Here is a 21,354-nt window from a genome sequence, read left to right as displayed (position 1 = left end):
AATGGGTCGCCGGGGATTGAGCGGGGGGTGTCCACCGGGTCTGTTGGCAATTTGCGGCCATGAGGAGGTTCCCGATCCCCAAAACCCCAAAAACCCAACCGCCAATGGCTGATAATTTCTTGGCTGTCATCGGGCCCAGACGCGCGCCGCATATCTCAATGCAATTCTAAGCACCCAATAACCATAAAACACTTTAAAGTCCAGCCAAACTATGGCTATTTCGTCCGCTGGATTCCCCACTGACTTTTGTTTATTTGTATTTCCGCAAACAATTCGACTGGCAGGGCAGTCCTGCAAACTTCTGCGGCCATGCAATTGTTGCCACTGTTCTGGTTCTCTGGCTTTCTGGTTACTTCTCGGTTTTGGCAGTAGGCCACTTCCTGCAGTCGCCGCGGAGTAAGTTCAGCTGCGTCCGCATGCAATTCGTGAATTTTTGAAGGCACTTCTTTTGTTATTCCGGCTCCGGAATCCGCCTCCACCGCCTGCGCCAGCTTTTCCCCACCCGACTTGCAATATGCAAACGGTCATTTCGTTAATGAGCGTGGGGCAGCAGGAGAAGGAGGTTTAGGGGGTACAAAAAAAATAAAATAGGAAAAGTCAGGAGCAGCAGCGAACTACAACTTTTACGGGGCATCCGGCGGATGAAGAGGGTTTTTGAGATAGAAGAGGAGAAGGAGGTGGAGCTGGCGGAAGGACCATGACCGGTAGGCAATGGCTATAAAGCCGACTGCTTAGATAGACAGCAGCCCCTGTGTTCCCAGTCTGCTGGCCGGATGACTTGGTTTATTTTACGTAATGAAATGAAATTGAAATGAATGTTTTATAAACCGCCAGCTCTGTTTTCCCCACTCACCTCCCCCACTAGCAGCGAACATAAAATTATGATAAAAACTAAGAGCTACATATAAACATGATTGCAATGTTTTTTCTTGCACCCATCCAGCCCCCACTTTCGTGTCGGATTTTTCAATACAAATCATTGTAAATGCTTTAAACTGTTCACCATGAATTAACATAATTAAAAGACCCGCATTAATATTTATGAGCAATTTGCAATTACGTGTGTATAAAGACAAATACGAGTGAGCCGAAATATTTGAGGGACTTTACACATTGAATTTGCATACAATTGTGCGACATAAAAATACATATCGAAGTCCTTCGTATAAAAGAATTGCAAGGAGCAGAGTCCGGGGATTTAATTAAATTTGGCTTAATGTTGTCACCGCAGGAGAGTTGCTGCTGCTTGTTGCATGTTGCTGCTGTGGTTGCCGGCTGGAATTCGGTTATTAAACATTCTGTAGATTCTCCTCACGGTTCTCGTAGGCCAAGAATTTATCGAATTCAATTAGTATGGAGAGCACAGTCTCGCCTTGCCCGCTGCGGAGAATTATGAGCCTGAAATTACCCAAAAAGGATATTGGACTTACCTGTTGATCAAGTCTTTGAGGGTTATTTTGAGCGGATCCTTGGGCCTGACCATGTCAAATATCTCATCCTTGAGGTCCTGAAAATTCACGGCTTCCGCTTTCAAAGTTTTAAAGCGCGCTTCAATGCCAGCGTAGAAATATCTCAAGGTTTGGGCTGTCAAATATCCCTGCTGATTTATGTCTAGAATACGGAATATATAGTGCAAGGCTGGAAGAGACTTTAAAGCTAGCCTTTGAAAGTTATTTAGGGGAGTATATTAAAAGACGCTCACTTTTCGATTTTCCATTGCAAAGTGAAAGTCCAGAAAGGTTTTGTAATCCATTTTTCCACTATAAGTACGACACACCTCGAATGCTCGATCCAGAAAAATAGAGGTTAGACCACCAGAACCGTACTTAGACAGCTCCTTCTTGCTCAGCATACCGTCATGATCCGTATCTAAATCGAGATACTTTTCGTACACCCCCAAGATAGCGGGCATTGAAAAACAGTTTGTCGTCTCGGTTTCCTTTGCATCTTTGTAGTTTGGCTTATCACGTAGCGCTAGTAACTGCGATAGCAGTCCTGAGGATGCTATATCTCTAATTCGAATACGTCGCACATGAAGATGGTCCAGGTAGAAGAAAAATTTCTTTACCACCGAGCACACGTAAAATCTTTGGAATGAGGGCTGCATACAATCTCGGATTTGGCCCAACTTGGGTATAATGTCTGTGATATAACTCTCTAGACCGCTTTCATTTAGATATCCTTGCCCAAAGTCATCGTAAGAGGAAAGCCCAATGCGTCCTTGGATGACCGAAACCCTTCGTATTATGTGATTATAAATAGAGACGATATCCAGCAAGCCAGGATAATTAGAGGATAGCATAAGTTCGAAAAAAAGTGCCACTGTCATTAACTTTTGACACTTGGCACTTACTTTCGAAACGACTATCAAATAATCATCCAAGTTGATGAGTTGCCGCTTTGATCTCGTAGTTTCAGTCACATGCTTTTCAAGGGTCCTCAACAGTTCACTCAGATCCTCCGCATTGAGAAGCTCTTCCGCCTGATCCTGAAGAAAATGCGAATGGGCCTCTCGACGTCGCAACTGACGGGCTTTGTCCTCTGGTTTTGGTGGAGGATCAAAGAATTTTGGTATTTGGTTATACGAAGGGTGATCCGTGGCGCTAAGATCCTTATGTTCTGCATTCTTGGCAGAACTATTATCGATAGCCTCGATGGAACCCATTTCCAGCTCCATTTTTTATACGGTGAAGAAAAAAGCTGTTGTTTTTTCAACGCAGCAAAACAAAATAATCAACTTCTGTTTACATATATGACAAAGTTTGACAAGTGAATTTGATAATAATGAAAAAAGTGCAGATATCTTAATTTAAAATATAAAATTAGTACGCATTATCTTAATGCATGGCTTTAGCAACAAAAATATATTTTAAAATTAAAAATAATGAACCATATGAACATGGTGTTTAAAAGTATTGGAAAATAAAATATTATGGCTTAAAGATACCAACAATTTTACAGTGAACTTTGAACCAATAAATGTGTTGTGGCCTCGATTTAATTGGCTCTTATTTCTAATTTCAGGTTCCACCATTAAGGGCGTCGTGGCCATACTGAATTGTATCCTGGCACGTCAGCTATGTTTCGAGGATCCCTCATGTTCGGCCATATTGGAAATAATACCGCGCGTCTGCGGGCCCATACCAGGTAAACAAATAAACCAGCCTGCAAAACATCATGCAAATCAAATCGATACTTTTACCGCGCACTGATGAAATGTTTACACAAAATCTATGGGTTTTTGTGTCAAGTGTTTGCAGAGCTCTCGGTAACTTGCGGCGACCAACGCTGATTATGCGCAAGTTTTGGTCATTTGAGAATTAATTTCCGCTGCCAGTGCGAGTCGGTTGAATATATTATATTTTCCCTTTGTTTTTATTTGCTCGGGGGCTTTTTGTGTGGGGCCGCTTCGACAACTGTGTAATTATTTCAGCAATTTTTGTGTGTTCCGTGAGCAGGCGCGCGTGCCGTAAAACAGTAAATAACAGTGTACACTTTAAGCGCAACAGAAAGCCAGAAGGAGATCGGCCACGAAACGCCAGCGAGCTGCATTTGAATATTCAAATGCCCCAGAGAGTTGCGACGCCCGGCGAGTCGAGTCGATGGCCTGTTCCTGCAATACCCTGTACAACAAAGGAGTAATGGGGAGTGCTGGGGTGCAGTAGGCTACTGTGCGTATAAGTAATGTTTGGAAACACAAAAACTGAAAGGACTTTAAAGCACTTATCCAATGTGATTTTTCACTATTTTATGCAAAGAAATGTTCAATTAGATTTAGATTTTTTGTTAACGATATGATTTTAAAAACCTTTCCAAAATATGAACTTAAAATATTTTTATAAATCTAAAGCTTCGCCTGAAATTTTTATTAAAAAGAGTTGGTATAAAATTAGGAAAGCCTGCTTTTAAAAAGCAAAAAACAAAAAATTTCAAATAATTATAATAGAGAAACCCATTCAATTTTTATAAGGTTTAAAAATAAGAAATATATGCCGTTTAATGAAAGAATATTTAGCCTATTATTCTGCTTATTTTCACTTAAAGTGCCTACAAATCAAGCTGGTGGGCATTTCTTTTTCCAACATTTGACTTTTAATATCCTGTTTGCTTTTCTCCGGCGGAGTGAGTGAATGTGTGCGGTGGGCGCACATGACCTGAAGGTGCAAAATGAAAAAAGAAATGCGTGGCTGGCGGCGTTCTTCTTATCCGGGTACCCACATTCACATTCACATCCCCTACCACCAGTCAACCTGGCCACCTTGCCACTCACTTTATTCACCTGCCACCTATTCATTCTGCCGCTCAAACAATGGCCGGCGACGAACGAATGAGCGCTCCGCAGAAAAAGTTAATTTATAAATTATTCAGTAATTTGTTTTAGACTGTGCTTTAGCCGGTGCCCCACCCACCGCGACGGCAACAACAATGGAAATAAATTTCTTTTGTGCCTCGCTTTGATCCGCCCTCATTCAAAATGTGTATCTAAGCCGGGACTTTTCCGCGAGCACTATCCTTCGACCACTCATTCCCGGCTCTGCTCCCCGTCATGGTCGCGTAGTTTGTGTCCTGTTTCGAGGAGCTCGAAAGCCCGACCCCGAGTATCGTGCGCATAAGTCCGCTCTTATATTTAATTATTAATGTTCATTCAGTCCGGCCAGCGTCTTGTGGCATTTCTCAGCTTTTGCCGAGCTCCTTCGCCCGCCGACCGCCATGCCAAGCCATCATCATCCGGCACCACGTTGGCTTCCATTTAAGTGGCTTTCACCTTTGTGCGGCTGTGGAGAAACACGGCGAAAAAATCGCATTTAAAACGGAGCATTAACGGCTTTAGTTTGCTCGAGGCCAGCTTTCTCTTTTCTTTGGGCACTCGAAAAAAATAATAAACATTGGATGGCAAGGACTGAGTCAATCCGGCAATCAAGTTTCAAAAGATAATGCTTTTTAAAATTTTCTTTAAACTCAATAACTGTCAGTTGGAAAGAATTATTTTTTGTCCAATTTTCCCATATTTATAAGAGGTCAAGAATGTTTAGGTTTTTTTTTTAGTTCGAAAAAATGAAATTCAGATTTTAGTCAAAAATACTAAATTTTTTACCTGTTTTTCAATCGAAGCTTAGGCAAGTGAAGACGTAGAGCTAAAAAACCGACTGTTTTGGGAAGCTTGTTTTCATTGCTAACGATTGCTGTCAATTAAAAAAAAATTATATTTTGACCAATTTTCGCATTTTTTGTATCATCATTTTTTGCGAAAAATGTCAGAAAATAAAAATTTTTAGGTTTGAACCCCAGTGGATTGGAAATTTAACTACGAGCTCAACGAGGTATAACATTCCTTACTCGGACGTTTTGTTGCATTTTGGCAGCCAAAACACTGATTTTTTAGGTCGAAAAATGAAATTCAGATTTTAGTCAAAAATACTACATTTTGTACCTGTTTTTCAATCGAAGTTTAGCCAAATCAAGGCGTAGAGGTAAAAGACCGACTGTTTTGGAAAGCTTGCTTTCTTTGCTAACGATCACTGTCAATTAAAAGAAAATTTATATTTTGACCAATTTTCGCATTTTTTGAGGGGTTGTATCATCTTTTTTTGCAAAAAATGTCAAAAATAAAAAATTTTTAGGCTTAAACGCCAGTAAATTGGATATTTAACTACGAGCTCAACGAGGTATAACATTCCTTACTGGGACGTTTTGTTGCATTTTGGCAGCCAAAACTCAGATTTTTTAGGTCAAAAAGATAATTCAGATTTAAGACACAACAAAAAATTGCAACTCTTAAACCTTATTAAACATCTCGTATTTTTTCTGAGTGCACATGTATTTTATTTTGATTTATTTTCCACTGCGGCTCATTTCCGTTCTCAAATAAGCAGACGAATCGGGAAAAAAAGGCCATGCCCTTTACGGCTGGGGCTTGGACCACTCGACGCAGAGGATCAAGTGGTCGTAGCCATGGCCATTAAGGACTTCAATGGCGGCGGCTGCATCCTGACGGAACTTGAAGTGCACATAGGCGAATCCCTTGCAGAGACCGGTGTTCTTTTCGCGAGCCAGATACATCTTGGTGTGGGGTCCGATTTTCTTCACCAGCTCCTCGAGATCGGCCTCGGTCATGGACTCGGAAAGATTTGATATACGAACCGCCGACGAATCGTCCCGTTCGCGACCCCAGTTTTTGCCAGAGGCCCCGACCCCGCCGTCCTTCATGAAGGGCGGCACATATTTCCCTGTCTTACTGGGATCGTTAATGGCGGCAGCAGCCGCCGCATTGGCCTTGCTCTCCATCAGTGTCTTGCTGTCCATGGAGGTGCCTTTGTAGGGACAATTGACACTCCAGTGTTCGCCATTGCAAATGCGACACTTGGCGATGTTCTTGCCGGCATCCAGTTGGGTTTCATGGGATTGTTCGAAGTCCTTGGAGCCAATGAACTGCATAAAGACCTCCTCGGAGGCCATGGTCGTCTGGGAATTGGGTCCGGGCTTGTCCAAACGGGAGTCCCCGAACTTCACCCAGCTGCGACGACGGGCCACCGCCTTCGGAACGATCTGCTTCTCGATCTTGAAGGTACGCACCACCTTGACCTTCTTGCCATCCTCGTTGAACTTGTACTCTGTCACGTACTTGTAGTCACCCTCGATGTACTCGTTCGAAGGGGGCAGACCATCCACGTAGTCTGCCTCCACCTCATCGGCCCAGGACGTATTGAAGGTTTTCATTTTGGGAGATATGTAGTTTTTATATTCGATATTGATCAAAAGTCAGTGAGATACTGTGCTGTCCTACTTGATTCTCACTTGACTTTAACAGGGAGGCCTGTTTGGATCCAAATCTTAATAATCACCAAATGTTGAAAGAATTTATTTTAATAAAAAGAAAGAATAGTTTTGAATTTATCTTTTTCAAATTTTAAAAAATCTACACAAATTTATGTACCAGTCCAATAATTACCTCTTTAATAAGACTCATATTTGAAAATTTCAAATAAAGATTTATGTTATTTTCAAAACCACGTTTTAAAACCATGTGTTTTTCAAAAATACATGACTGAAATAAACGTTCACTAAAAAAATTTTCAATTCTAAACATATGTGAATATATACTAAATAGTATTAAGTGTGAACTTAATGTTATGTTATGCATTGTATTTTAGTGTGTACTTTCTATGATGTAATTTTATATTAAGCATCGATAAGACAACAGATATCGATTACATTGTGAACTCGATTATCGATACACAACGAATGTACTTAATAATTGATGAAGAAGAAGAGAACACGCTGAACATTAAAAGAAGGAATTAAAATCATTAAATTAAAAGGCATCATTTACACAATACAAATTAATACAATTTCCGAGTTCTCTTAATAACTAAAGTCTTTGTTATTAAATGGAGTATGCCACTGTAAAGGAATGCTTATCACCGGCTTAAAAGATAACGAGAGACAAGAAAATCCAGCTATAAATATTTCCTTATCGCGGTCTTTACAGAGAATGAGAGACAATTGCTCTCCCAACTGATTGCTCTCCCAACTACTTGGGTCTGACCTGAACTCAACTCAGCATTTGTGTTATTAGTTTACTTTCACTTCTCTAATCGGTCGGTCGTTCTATTTATTATAAAATGTTGCTCTTAAAGCATCCGAAAACCGGTCAAAGCCTGGAGATCTTTGAGTTTTGGCTCCGTGATCATTGTCGCTGCGGGGAGTGTCTAAATTTGGATACCAATCAGCGGCGTTACGATATTTTGGATCTGCCAGCTGATGTAAAACCGGTAGAGGTTAAATACGAAGGCTTGAAGCTACAAGTGCAGTGTGGGTGGAAAATATATAATTCTATACTTATCATCAGTTAACATCTTTATACAATTTTAGGGAGTGACGACCACCAGTCTAGCTATGACCTGGACTTTATATTCGAGTCCCAGCTGGAACAGTTGAAAAGTCGGCGATCAAATTCCACTATTCTGACGCCCTGGAATCGCAGCATTATCTTGGAAAACGAACGGCACTTGCGATTCTCCTTGCCCCAGCTGATATCCAGTGATGATAAAGTAAAATCCCTGGTTGAATCTCTGGTTCGATATGGCATTGTCTTTATCGATGACGTGGCTCCCACACCAAATATGACCGAGTTGGCCCTGCGAACCGTTTTCCCCCTGATGAAAACCTTCTTTGGTGAAATGTGGACTTTTAGCGATAAGCCCGACCATGCGGATACCGCTTACACGAAACTTTACCTGGGTTCCCATACGGATAATACCTATTTCTGCGATGCAGCTGGACTTCAGGCCCTACATTGCATCGAACACTCGGGTTCGGGTGGTGAAAATTTCTTTGTGGATGGTCTGGATGTGGTGCACGAACTGAAACAAAGATTTCCCGCCGCCTATAATTTGTTGTGTAGAGTTCAAGTTCCTGGGGAGTATATAGAAAAAGGGGAGCATCATCGCCACTCGGCTCCTATTATCCAGGTGGATCCACTGACTCAGGAATTTATTCAACTCAGGCTGAATGTCTACGATCGCGCTGTGTTCGATACTATTCCACAATCCGAGATGACCTATTTCTATGCCAGTCTTCGTCAGCTCTTGAAGATTGTTAGGGCTGAAGAGCAGCAATGGAGTCTGAAGCTAAATCCTGGCAGCATCGTGCTCTTCGACAACTGGAGAGTCCTGCATGGTCGCCATGCTTATACAGGAAGTCGTACTATGTCCGGTTCCTACGTGCAGCGTACAGATTTTCTCAGCAAGGCTCGTGTCCTGGGAATTATCGAATAAAAATTAAAGAATAAACATAATACATTTTCTATGAACGACTATTGTTTATTCCAACTGTTGTTATATTCTCCACAAATCATTTAATCATAAGAACCGAATGTTATACATAAAATACTTTGTATTCTACAGTCTAGACATGATGCCACTACGAGTTTTCCTATAGAAAAATATTCTTCACGCTGTTCCAACATATTTTTCTTCTTCTGAACCGAGTTCTTTTCCAATTCAATTTCGATTGCAAGTGCCAACGCATCATAATAAAAAGTTACGATTACAATTGCTGGCCAGCGTCTAATTTTTGTCATAGGGGAGGTATACGGAGAGCATACAAAAAACCGGCAACAAAAATCATTTGGCATTTGTTTTTATGGCCAGCGTCTCATGTGTGTGTGTGTGGCATAAACAAACGCACTTTGAACTTTTTCATTTAAAAGTGAAATTACTTTTTGTTAGCCGTGCAGGTTAATGGCTGTCGCGTTGCTGTCCTTTAAATGTCCTCCAAATATGGATGTGCCTTAAAGAGAGCGAACGAACAGTGTCTGAATATTTATGATAATTGCATTTCATGCAGGTTTTCCCGCCCGCTTTTCCCGTATTTCAGACATTTCCCTCTCATATGCGACGGCACGACCGGGAAAAGCCTTTAAAAGCAGCTTCGATGCCCCCAGCTGGGCGATAAATATATATTTTTGTTCGCTTTTCCTTCGCCGGAAGTTGCAGCGCAGCAGTCGTGCCTTTGCATGGCATACTTTTCGGCATTCCACTTCCGTTTTAAAACGCTGCACTCACTTTGAGCCACCAGCGACCGGGGCACTTGTCGATGTTTCAATAAAATCAACAAGCACACACACACACACTGCCACACGGACACAAAGGACACACATGTGTGTGACCGGCCAGGAAACAGGACATTCCGGCCGAAAATAGTGCAAACACAAAGCGCCTGCTTAACTCACTCGTAATTAATATGCTCGATAATAATTTATATGCCAGCGACTTGAATGGCCAGCTAAACTTAATAAATGACTCATAAATTTCACCTACAGACGGCCATAAAAAGCCAAAAAATAATAAAAACAATGGCCGGGGCAGGGAAAACAAATGCCAAACTAAAATCAAATAAAGCAGGGCAGAAAAAAGTGGCGGGCAAACACACATAGTCACTCGGGCAACAACAAACAAACAAACAAAGAAATCATTGAACCAATTCAGCGACCAACTCAACAACCGGAAACGCGTTTCGAATAAAAACGAATTGAGGACTTAACAATAACAGTAAAAGGCAAGGGCAATGGCGGCGGCAGTGCAAAAAAAAAATAAGAAAAACAGCAACACAAACGGCAAATGGCGTCGGTTGATGGCGACGAAGCATAAAAACCACTCGCCTTGGCTTTATTTTTTATGACCGCCCAGCATGCAATGACGAAACCAAAGCCAGGTGCCACTGGCCAAGAAGAACCGCTGGCCAGGAGCTGCGGGCCAAGAGCAAGAATCTAGTTAACTGGCCATTAAATGCACTCAGCACACGGGGAAAAAGAACTTGATATTTAGCATATGCCTAAAGTCTTCACATTGAAAATTGGTAATATATTGTATTTCTTCTTTTGTTTTATATGATTAAAACAAGCAGTACCCTTGACGAAATATTCTATTATTTTAGAAGCTAAAACCCTTTGATCCCAACTTCTATATTCTATGCTCATTTTGCATACCTATAAAGTAACAAGGTATAAATGTAAATCTCTTTTACAAACTAAAATTAATTAATTTCAATGTGAAAGTATTACAAGATATTTATTTTGAAATAAATTCTGTTGGCTTTCTTGTTTAATACAGAGTAATCAATTTTCCTTTAATGAAGTTGTATTGTTTAAAATTAGTGGACAGCTTTTTTAACATAATTAGTAGGAGGATTACCAAAAAAAAGCGTTATTTCATATTTCTTTCTGATTTGTTTGTGAGACCAGCTCTAATTGACACAAAAACCCCTCCCAAAAATATAAACATTTCTCTTTTAATAACCCTACAACTTATCAATCGTTTGGAATTTATTGGAAATGTTGTCAAACCAACGATTTTCATGTTTGTATGCTTTCAAAGCAGCCTTTTCCATTTCCTTGTGTAAGAACATAAGTACTCTGCGTTTCGCCCCTGATCCACAACCAACGGGTTTTAATTGACACCACGAAGGAACCCCAAAAAATCCCCAAATCCAAAGACCGCCAAGGATATTCGGAAAAAATAAAACCGTGCGGACCCCAGGGGCATAAAAATGATGGATGCCTGTGAAAAATGTCACTTGTTGCGCAGTAGATGCGAATGTTCCGATGTGTGTTGGCCAACATCCAGATTACCCCCCCCCCCATTCGGAAGCAACTTTATGTTCAACTAGCAAATAATCATGTCCGGTCTGCATGGGACAAGGGCGTTATTGGATAGGTCGTAGGGCAATCACAGGGGTTACCGAAAGGGGGGTGTTCAGTTCGGTTCGGTTCGGTTCGGGTCAGTTGAGTGACGTGAACCACATGGTTCCCACACCCACCACTGCCACTCGCTTCCCATTATCCCGGACTCCATGGACGCCCATTGTCCGGCAGTTTGCTTGTTTTGCTTTTTGGCGATTTTACGGCTTATGACGAGCCAAACGAGTCCCTGTCCCTCCACGTGTATTTGTGTGCGTCTCCGGCTCTGCTGGCCTGTGTTTGTGAAGTGTCGGCGTAGCCGGGTTTATTAGTAGGGCTTATGTTTTATGGCCAAAAGGACAATGGATGGCCAACAGATGTTTGCCCTTTGTTTGTCGTAGTAGTAGTTGTCATATGCTCGAATAAGCTGTCACACACCCACCACGTATGGTCTATGTGTAACATAATTTATTATGTTATAAAATATTATCCGGGCCACGTTCCCAGCGCTTCGCAACGCTTCATTGGCCGCTTAAATCGACCGTTTTGTTTGGAGACTCAATTATTCATACAGTAGTTGTTATAACCCCCCCTTCTTTGGTTCTTATTATGACATGTGTCTGGTTTGTAGTTGTCTGGCTGCCATTTATAACAACTGTCATGGCCCACACCTGCACTGGGAAAAAAGGATTGAATTGTTATGAAATTCCTCAAGATATTACATTTTCTACAGCAGTTGACTTTCCCATAATGCAAACTTATTACCATTTAATTTCAATAAACATTGAACATTTTTAAAAGAGTAATAAAAAAAAAAGCTTTCTATTTAAAAATTTAAACGGGAAATCAAAACAACGATGGGAATTCTTGGAACAAAATGTGAGAAACCAGAACTTAAAATTTTTTGGGACATGTTTTTTACTTTTTCCTATTTTAGTTGGTATATTTTCCCCTTGTGTACCCATTCATACAGTTGGTAATCGATGTGCTGCTCCCAAAATGAACCAGCACGACATTAAATGTCAAAGCTTAAGCACTGCTGCCATTTATAGATCATTAAGCATATCCGCCCAATCCCCCAAATGGATCCAACTGTCACTCACTTGCCACAACATGTTGTACTCAATACCGCCGGCCTCCTCCTATTTGCAGTGTCCTGCAGCACGGTGACGGTGACCAAGTGCCAGGCGGCCCTTCGCACCCTGCAGGCCTTCCAGTTCTTCCGGCCCACCTGCCTGTGCAAGGAGCCCGGAATGGATCCCGACTGCAATCACTTTCGGGACTTTCTCTTCGATCATCCGTGCGGATTTGTGTTAAAGAAAGGTGAGTCCTTACAGGACTTTCTTAAAAAGTATCGCCTTTCTAACTGATTTTGTATTTATATCCCTAGCCGAGAAGGATCCTTATCCCATTGATGCACTACCAACTTGCAACCATGCGCTTTCCGTCTGCCAACAGGAACGCAAATGCCTGAAGCTCTTCGAGGACTTTAAAACGCATTGCAAAGTGCGCGACAACAAGTGCAAAATGGAAAACAGGTGAGTTAACAGCCAAGAAATTGTCAGAAGTTTTATTTTCTATTACCTGAAAGGACTTTATTATTTAAAATTGTATTCAGTAGGAGAAGTAAGTTTTCTGGGATTGCAAATTAAATTAAAATCATTAATTACCTTAAACATAGTAAGGATTCAAGAAAGGATTTAATTGCACCAAAATGTATTCATTTCCAACCCAATAATTTAGTCCTTTTCAAAGAACCCGATGCTTAAAAATTGATATGACACGCATTATGGACTTAATTACCCCTGCGTTTTTGCCTTACTAACCAGATTCAAAAATCCATATCGATAAAAAATTCATATCAACATTGTCAGGCTTTTTTAGACCACAGAACGAGCGGAGATAATTAGTTAGTGACCCAATTCCAGATGATTGCGTAAAAAAACAAGAACAAAAAGGCTTTAAAACCGAACTTTCATTACTCTGAAAGACAATACCGTCAGTTAATAGCTCAATTTTGTTGCGTTTCGATTAAAGTATGAAGTAAATTATGAAAATGGAAAATCGAAGTCCAATACCAAGAGCCAATTCCGATAATGAAAATTAAATTAAAGCGTGTTTGACTTAATAAGAAAATTGATTTGCTCCATGCCGCAGCGTGGTCGTGCCGCTTAATGGTTAACGGCAAATGCAAATTGCATTGGCAGTTGGCAAAAGGCATGGAGTGGTTTGGTCTGGAGTGTGCCCACCTGTCCCACTATCCGGGGTTAAAATGAGGGGAAGGGGGTGGTTGCCACCCCACCAGCCGCCTTGCAACATTCAATTTCGATATTCGATTTTATTGGCAAAAAACACAACGCATACAGCAGACAGCAGCGTAAACAGTAGTCAAGTTGAGCGAACAGAAGGCGAAATGAAACTTCCTGCTTGCCGGCATCTTGCTGCTTCCTTTAGCCATCACATATCCTTACTGACGCGATTTCCTCCCTGCCAGGACTCGTCTGGCTCATTGCCTCAATGGCTCGATGGCTCCATGGCTCGATGGCTCCTTGCCTCGATACACTCGAATACAAACGTTCTGAATGTTTTAATAACTCGAAATGACTTTTTGCGGCGGCAGTTGGGAGTTGGGCGCTGGGAGTTGACTTCAGTGCAGACTTTCCAACTTGGTCTTAAAGTTCTCCACCGCCACTTCCACTACAACACAACCCACTTTATCCCTCCAACCCAGCCTAAAACTTTCCGCACGCATGCCAGGCATTCTGGCTGCGGGTATTTGGTTCGGGTTGAGATCCACCTTTGCGATAAAATATTAATTGCAGCACCGTGTGGATACACTGGAAATACTTGGGTCTTAATTTCATAAATTTAAAAAATTCTTAAAAACTAGTTTTCCTCAAAAATCTAAAAGAAAGGTCTAATATATTAATGATCCTAAGCTTATTTTCAAATGTAAGCATTTCCTAAATATTTATATTTTGTATTGTACAGGTAATATCTATCTTGCTTACATTTTTAACGATCCATGAAATAGTTCGTTTTTAATTAATTCAATAATTACATTTTTTAGTTCTTTAACCTTTTTCAAATACAAGAAATCAAATTTCTCAAGGTGCACATGCATTTTTGATGTAATTGGCAATTTTAAACTTTGCATGCCCCGAACGGAAGTCGCTGGCGATGCGGCTTCGGTTGCGGCGGTTGGGGACTCGAAATGAATTCAATTAGCTGGGATTTGGCAGCCCAAGAAGAAACTTAGACCTTGAAAGAGAATGAGTATCTGAGTATAACCCTGGCTATCATCGCTTTCGTTGCAGGGACGCCTGTCACGATTCCTGGACCAACCTGCGGCTGTCGCCCATGTTCGGATGCATCTGCCCGAACAACCATATGAAAAAGCGCTGTGATCGTATCTTTAATATTGTTAATCACAATCCGTGTGTGGGTAAGTTTCGACTGGCGTTGCTCAACTGTTGACCGTGACTGCAAAAACAACTATAATAACAACAGCCAATAACAATAACTACAACAAGCAACAACACAAACAGCTGAGAGTAAAAAAGACAAGAAGCAATTGCTTTTAAGATCGTGGATAAACTATATAGTTTTTGTTTTCATTGTCCTCTGTTCTTATGTGTCTCTCTTTCTCTGTCAACCTCTGGTATCCAAGTTCTTGTGTTACTTCTTATGCGTACGGTAAATGATGATCACCTTTACCTGCCTAAATCAAAACCGATTTGATGCGTTCTTAACTGATTTTTGATTTTATTTTCCGTTTCCGTTTCCGTTTCTGTTTCCATTTCCGTTTCCTTTGGTTATTGTAATTTTGTGAAACGCTCAAAAACCGAAACTAGCCTAACCATTTAAGTAACCTAAACAAAACCAGAAACTAAACTATCGCACGCTTCTGCATCAAAAACCAACTAGAGAAAAACCCAAAATGAAACCCATGTTCTGCGATCAGTAAACAGTAATCAATATGCCTATATCCAATATATATCATACTGTACGAACATTAGCTATGCTCAGTAAACCTAAATATCACGTATACGAATGTATATCAATGTAAACCAAAGCTGCCGTGCTATCTCTCTCTATCTCTCTCTCTACCTATACCTATCTCTCTCTCTCTCGCTCTCTATCTGTCACTTAACCAAAGTTTGTTGTAGCTGTAAGCTATCCTGGCCATAACTACATACAGTCACTCGCTAAAGTTAACCGCCACCCAGCGAACTGAGTCTGTGCTTTAGATTGATTGCACCCAAAAGAACACCACTTCTAGAACTAACTCTCTCTAACCCATAGTTATAAGTCGAACGCTAGATCAAGCTATACTAACCAACACACTCTCTGTCCTGTCATTTCGCTATTTAATGTGCAGGAGTAGGGCTAGAATAATAAACTCGGTCGGATAAAAGCTTTGATTTTCCCCACTACGCCAGACCACGAAAACAAGTCTTTAAAGCATAATTTCATTTTCCACTTCACCCGACCACCTGCACTAATGGATTAACAGCACCCCAGAGCAGAATGATCCCATTCTCTCGTTTCGCTGAATTTTATTATACAAGTACACACTAATTGCACTAATTAAATACCCGCGCACACCCACTCACACACACCTCTACAAACTTGGTTTAATAGCAACAATTTGCACCGCACCGGCACTAAATGTTTTTCTCTATTCTTCCGCACGCATGCCCCCTTTGGTATTACCAAACATCCCCAAATACCCCTCCCCGTTCCCACTTTCAGATAGACTAATATTTTTCCCCAACGGTCTGCCCAAATTGAAGCAACAGAGACCAAAGGCAAAGCCGCGGCCCAAACCGAAACCCAAAGCGAAACCGAAACCCAAGCCGAGGCAAAAGCACCATGGCATCAATGGCACGGAGCTCATGACCAACAATATCGAGTACCATGATGAGCCCAACGGACTGAACGATCCGGAGGACGAGGCCAATGAGACGGAGGACGAGGATCCCGATGGGGATGGTAATGGTACTGGGGATAATGATGATGATGATGATGATGACGACGAGGAGGAGGACGACGATTATGATGACCGCATACGAGCCGAGATTTATTCGAATTACCCGCACTACCTCCATCCGCCGTCGTGGGGTATTAACAATCCCCTGGTCCTCGCCTCGCACAGTCCGCACACTCTGGACGACGACGACGACGTGGTGGTGGAGGTGGTGACCAACAGGAAGCCACCGTCGTCCAACCACCACCACAACGATGAGCTGGAGCACGACGTGGTCGTGGTGGTGGATGCCGGACCCCACTCCCACTCGCATCCGCATCAGCACACCTACTATAGCCACGGCGATCAGAGCTCCACGACAGGATCTGGACCACCGGGCCCGGCACCCACGATTCCCAGCCCACCTAAGTATGCGGCTGGCCCAAGTTGCAAAAGTTCTCTACCCCCCCCTCGATTCTGACTTAAGTTGGCATCTTCGACTGGCAAACTTTCAGATTTTTTTTGCAGTTCCAGAAAGTTTAGAGCCCGCACACACATATGTGTGTGATTGCTGAAAAGACCGTCCGCCCCCTTTCATTAACTCCGGTCTTAACCACCGAGGAGCTGAAAACTTTATGCAAAAAGCTTTTAAAATAATTGACTCACTTGGGTATGCCACAATTTCCGGTTAAAAAGCCAACTAATGAATAAGTCCAGCTGGCAGCAAACTACGAACCACTCGTACTAATCGGCTCCCAGGGCACTTGTCGAGCATTTATATAATCTGATTTTAATGCATTGCATCTTCGTAAATGTAGCAGTCGAGGTCCTAGGCCTGGTCTATACCTGGAGACAGAATTAATTTATAATGCCAGTCAGTGCAAGGAGTGCAGACATCCCATGGATTGGGGGGTCTATAACCTTCGGCTCCTCAGCTTGGTAATTGGCCATTGTATTCGTAATGCCCTAAACCGATTAGTGCCCACCTTAAGTCAGTTTCTTTCCGTAACAAACGAGATTTATGTAATTTGCTAAATCTACTTATGCATTTGGTTGTTTAGTTTGCGCCCCACAAAAACACCCCCACTTTAACCCCAAACCCTCCCCCCACTGAGCACTCTGTTTTGTAATTTGCACTTAATTATCTGTACAACTCTGCAATTTATTCAGCACTGGCACCAAAATGCACAAAACAGCACCACTCGGCGATTTAGTTGCCGGCAGCGATATAACCCACCGCACCTACACAGGACCCTCGATGGAGGAACGAGGTGAGTTCACTAATTGCACTTAGCCAGGCTGGCCTGTAATTTAATCCGCACGCCCCTGGCCATTTGAAATAAATATGGCAACGATTGCTGCTAAATTATGAGAGCTATTTATATATTAGTTGGGGTATTTACGGGCCAGGGAAATGATAATCTCAATTTGACCGACTATTAGCAGAGCAAAATCGATTTGTAAGCCCATTTGGTGTGTTCTTTTATCTTTTTCCTATTTATTACAGTATATAGAACTAGGTTTAACTAGCAGATTAGTAAGACAAAGATAATTGTTGGAAGGAATATATTTTATACAGAGAATCAATTCGATTTTAGTGTGTACTTATTTAATCTAATACTTCTATACTAAGTTATTAGGGGAAAACGTATTCTTGAAAAAGTATGCTTAGCTTGGTTTTTTTGAACAAAGTCTAAAAAATATTAGGGGAAATCAAGGGTAACATTGTATTTATAATTAATTCAGGAAAAGTTATTTTCCTTCGCATTATTAATTTATTTTGAATAGCTTCCGTTTTATTCCTTGTTTGCATGTGAAGAAAGGGTAATAATTGCTTTGGCTTGGCCGAATGTTCTGAAATCCTTTCTCACTGGGTCACATTTAATTCAAATTAAATATTTATGCACTGCGAATGAGAAATGAAGCCAAGGGTCAGGTCGTAAATTAGACAATTGGCGTGTAAGTAAGTATTCCGCAAGGAGCAAGATGAATTTAAGCGCACCGAGAAGCACTCGAATGTCCCACTCTCTCCCCCTCTCTTTCTGGCACAAATTGCACCACTATCGCCATCTCCCTCTCACACATCTCACCCTCTCGCTCTCACACTCTGTTCAAAAGCTTATTAGGCAAACAAAGCTGGCAAACTCGAGCGTTCTGGCCAGGCCAACAGGCGTCCTTTGTTGTTTGCAGCTCGCTCCATGGCATTAGCTATCTGCAGGGGCAATCAGTTGCAGTTCCATGAATGCACAGATACTCCATACACACAGACACACACACTCGCAGCGCACACTCACACAGCCCCACGAATATCCTGATGCAATGCACACAAGTGCCATAAATAAGCATTTCGGCCCCTTTACGCGTCATCAAAAGGCAAAAACCAAGAACTGTAACCCTGCACTCCACTGTGGCTTTTGGTTTATTGGTATTCTATTCTAATTAATATACACACTACACTGAGAAAAGGATATTCAAGAAGCAGAGTCAAATTATTATTATAATTATTTTTCTGGATTCGACATAGGTAATAAAGGAACTGTAATTATGAAGAAGGTGCGATTAGAAAGCAAAGTTATCAGAACCGGTCTCTGAAACTAAAAATTGATCAAAAATCAATATAATTTCAAGTTCAAACCCTTTTTGTTCTTGATTTCAAGAACGTTTCTTCTCGAATATATAAGGAAACAAGTCCAAAAAAGTTTCTATCATAAACAAAAATATTTAAAATGTTTTTTCTACATAATATTGCAATGTTTTACCTGTTTTTTGAGTCCATACAAGGCAAACATTACTAATACAATTAAGATTTTGCCTCTTGAATTCTTTTTCTCCGTCCAGTTTTGTTAAGTTTTCCCCCATCGTTTGCTGCTTACTTACAGACTCGGTAATTTCACCCAATACACTAAAACAGACTGCCTGCAATTGTTAATGGCCTAATCAATGCATCCTCTCTTGTTTGGTCCTTTGATTGTCCGTTGCGCATCCGGTTTTTATTTATTGCCACAGATTTCACTTGCCATTTGACGACGGCCGTCCATCATCATCGATGGTGTTTTGTTTCCAACTCGCTGCACTCGGCAATCTGCTCCACAAAGTTATAAATTCCCCAGCCTGCATGCTGCATTGTGCACTTCTGCATACAGCTTTGTCTATTGTTGCAGCTGCCGAGCTATGGGATTGCTGTAAATATTAGCAAACTATTTATGCACGTCAAGCGCACACGCACACACTCCGATTTTCCGATTTGCATACATTTTCACCGACACTTGCCTTATTTACGTTTATGGCGACCAGTAAATTAACAACACAAGCAGCCACAACAATAAGCCCGAATATGGCGGAGTTATCTGATTTTTGGGCGAATTTTGGGCCCAATGCAGCGAGAGATATGCATTAATATCGAAGCTAAAGGCAGTCAAGTTTTGGTGACGCTTTTTATTTGAGCTGCTTTATTTAAATTGAATTGTTATTGTTGCTGATTGGATTCTCAAATGCAAAGCATAAACATTGTCAATGGCCTCGAGGGCTTTAAATTTTCCAGAATGACAGCAACAATGTCACTGTGTAGTTAGTATATTTGCATAGAGCAACAAAGGCAGATGAAAATAAATAAACAATGTAGAGATTTATGACTTAGCTGTCATCGTTTTTGTTACCTTATAAACCAGTGAACGGTTCCGTGAACGGTTAGTTACTTTGTTTAGCCAAAAATTATTTTTAGTATTTCCATATAGACACTATATTATGTGGTAAAATAATTGTTAGAAATTTTAATATCAATCTACTTTTAAAATCTGATCCTTAACATCCTAAAATGTCCTTCTGATCTAAAGTTAATTTTGATCCTAACTTCCTAACCAGAATCATTTTATTAATTTAACAACAGTAAACAAATAAATAGTTAAAGTTCCTACACACTCCCTAGATAATGGGTATCACATCCATAAAAATTAAGCTGAGCGTTCAATTTGAAAATTTAATTAAGCACAACTAAAAAGCAAATAAAGCGATTTGTCAGCTTTGCGCCAACAACAAAACGAAGCAAACACGCTTGCCAAGCAACCCTGCACACCACCCACCACCCACAACTAAGCATCCAGAACCACCCTGCACCGCCCAGCGCACCACCACCCACATAGCTATATATATCTATGGGATACATTCTATATATGTACGATGTTTGCGTGCAATAAATATTTTCATAATATTGTACAATCCACTTAGAAGTAGCAGAGGGCGATGTTGATGCCACAAACCATTCTGCTGCCGCCATTCCAAGCACCTATGTATGCCCCAGTGTTAGTGTGCGCTTGCATGTGAGTGTGTGTTGGTGTGCGTATCTGTGTGTGATGCAGCTGCTCACGGCTTTCCCAATTAGGGCATGAAAACCACGGCTATTTGATATGGCAGTCGTAGACCGTAGTCGGCAAACATATTCGCGTTTCTAGCATTACACGCATTTGGCCAGAATGTAATTTTCAAATTATTGCACATTCCCCCAAATTTATTTCCGTTGTTTATGAGTTTGTTTAAATTTCGCGCACAGTATCTTTATCTGTAACTGTATGCGTATATCTGTATCCTGTACATTGGGATGTTTACATTCAACTTTATAGGAACTTTGCGCTTTGGTTTAATGTTAAATGGCATGCAATGACCCCGCAGTGCAGCGGATGCTGAAACGTTTTGTATGGCAGCCAACGCGGCGTATACGCAACAATTAGATGACACAGATCCACAGATCCACTCAACGACAGGAGGAGCTTACAAGCGCGATAACAGTTAACAAACGGAGCTAATCCCATTCAGGCCACCCTCCCAAGACATCCATTCCACCGTTCTGTTCTGTTCTGTTTGTTGTGCAAATATTTGCGATGGCAGTGGGAGCGACAAACATAAGTACGTCGCACGTATCCTGGCAAATCCTTGGCCATTTAGCGCCAGCAGTGGACCCTCCAACAGACATTCCTGGGCGGAGGTGGGCGTGGCCTCGGGATTGGCATCCTTTTGAGCTTTGCCAGACGCCGCAAATGAAGCGCACTTCGGCGTGCTCTCGGCGAGATAAGCCAAAATGCCACTGACACAAAAAAAGTTACCAAATACGACTCTTTATGTATAGGTTTATATTTAGGAAATCTCAAGGGATAAAGGATAATACAGGCATTATATTTTATTAGGGCAATCATTTAAAGAATGTATAATCGTA

General features: G+C 41.4%; 4 protein-coding genes across 14 annotated transcripts in view; 2 read left to right on the top strand and 2 right to left on the bottom strand.

The window, feature by feature from the left end:
* Positions 1-21,354, top strand: part of LOC119545747 — a 123,217-nt gene that overhangs the window by 83,125 nt on the left and 18,738 nt on the right. For 5 of the 10 annotated variants that reach the window (XM_037851573.1, XM_037851571.1, XM_037851570.1 and 2 more), the window contains 6 exons: positions 3,025-3,147; positions 12,332-12,502; positions 12,570-12,717; positions 14,497-14,624; positions 15,935-16,577; positions 17,319-17,419. In XM_037851573.1, the coding sequence (XP_037707501.1) occupies positions 3,025-3,147; positions 12,332-12,502; positions 12,570-12,717; positions 14,497-14,624; positions 15,935-16,577; positions 17,319-17,419 (1,314 nt within the window). Of the gene's footprint in view, positions 1-3,024; positions 3,148-12,331; positions 12,503-12,569; positions 12,718-14,496; positions 14,625-14,716; positions 14,876-15,934; positions 16,578-17,001; positions 17,088-17,318; positions 17,420-21,354 lie in introns of those variants that run through there. The other 5 variants (XM_037851577.1, XM_037851575.1, XM_037851574.1 and 2 more) reach the window with 3 other exon arrangements.
* On the bottom strand, positions 1,010-2,747 carry LOC119545748 (serine/threonine-protein phosphatase 2A regulatory subunit B'' subunit gamma-like). 2 transcript variants are annotated; one of them, XM_037851580.1, is made up of 3 exons: positions 1,703-2,747; positions 1,431-1,648; positions 1,010-1,380 (listed from the first exon to the last, which is right to left on the bottom strand). In XM_037851580.1, the coding sequence occupies exons 1-3, from the start codon at positions 2,675-2,677 to the stop codon at positions 1,290-1,292; spliced, it is 1,284 nt and encodes a 427-aa protein (XP_037707508.1). In that variant the 5' UTR covers positions 2,678-2,747; the 3' UTR covers positions 1,010-1,289. The 2 variants fall into 2 exon arrangements, with proteins under 2 accessions (XP_037707508.1, XP_037707509.1); XM_037851581.1 differs by lacking the exon at positions 1,010-1,380 and having other exon boundaries at positions 1,502-1,638.
* On the bottom strand, positions 5,820-6,767 carry LOC119545750 (eukaryotic translation initiation factor 3 subunit G-2). The gene has a single exon (XM_037851584.1). The coding sequence runs from the start codon at positions 6,715-6,717 to the stop codon at positions 5,902-5,904; it is 816 nt and encodes a 271-aa protein (XP_037707512.1). The 5' UTR covers positions 6,718-6,767; the 3' UTR covers positions 5,820-5,901.
* On the top strand, positions 7,270-9,054 carry LOC119545749 (trimethyllysine dioxygenase, mitochondrial). The gene is made up of 2 exons (XM_037851583.1): positions 7,270-7,812; positions 7,873-9,054. The coding sequence occupies exons 1-2, from the start codon at positions 7,623-7,625 to the stop codon at positions 8,775-8,777; spliced, it is 1,095 nt and encodes a 364-aa protein (XP_037707511.1). The 5' UTR covers positions 7,270-7,622; the 3' UTR covers positions 8,778-9,054.

The sequence above is a fragment of the Drosophila subpulchrella genome, chromosome 3R (assembly GCF_014743375.2).
Source record: "Drosophila subpulchrella strain 33 F10 #4 breed RU33 chromosome 3R, RU_Dsub_v1.1 Primary Assembly, whole genome shotgun sequence".
In the NCBI taxonomy this organism is placed as follows: Eukaryota; Metazoa; Arthropoda; class Insecta; order Diptera; family Drosophilidae; genus Drosophila; species Drosophila subpulchrella.
This window is presented reverse-complemented; position numbering and strand designations above follow the sequence as displayed.

What these genes read in the sequence shown, in the direction of transcription:
- LOC119545748 (XM_037851580.1), bottom strand. Translation starts at nt 2,677, where the DNA reads ATGGAGCTGGAAATGGGTTCCATCGAGGCTATCGATAATAGTTCTGCC. An exon ending in TTGCAATGGAAAATCGAAAA is followed by an intron (nt 1,649 to 1,702) that starts GTGAGCGTCTTT and finishes CTAGCTTTAAAG; the next exon opens with TCTCTTCCAGCCTTGCACTA. An exon ending in CTCAAAGACTTGATCAACAG is followed by an intron (nt 1,381 to 1,430) that starts GTAAGTCCAATA and finishes AATTCTCCGCAG; the next exon opens with CGGGCAAGGCGAGACTGTGC.
- LOC119545750 (XM_037851584.1), bottom strand. Translation starts at nt 6,717, where the DNA reads ATGAAAACCTTCAATACGTCCTGGGCCGATGAGGTGGAGGCAGACTAC.
- LOC119545749 (XM_037851583.1), top strand. Translation starts at nt 7,623, where the DNA reads ATGTTGCTCTTAAAGCATCCGAAAACCGGTCAAAGCCTGGAGATCTTT. An exon ending in CTTGAAGCTACAAGTGCAGT is followed by an intron (nt 7,813 to 7,872) that starts GTGGGTGGAAAA and finishes ATACAATTTTAG; the next exon opens with GGAGTGACGACCACCAGTCT.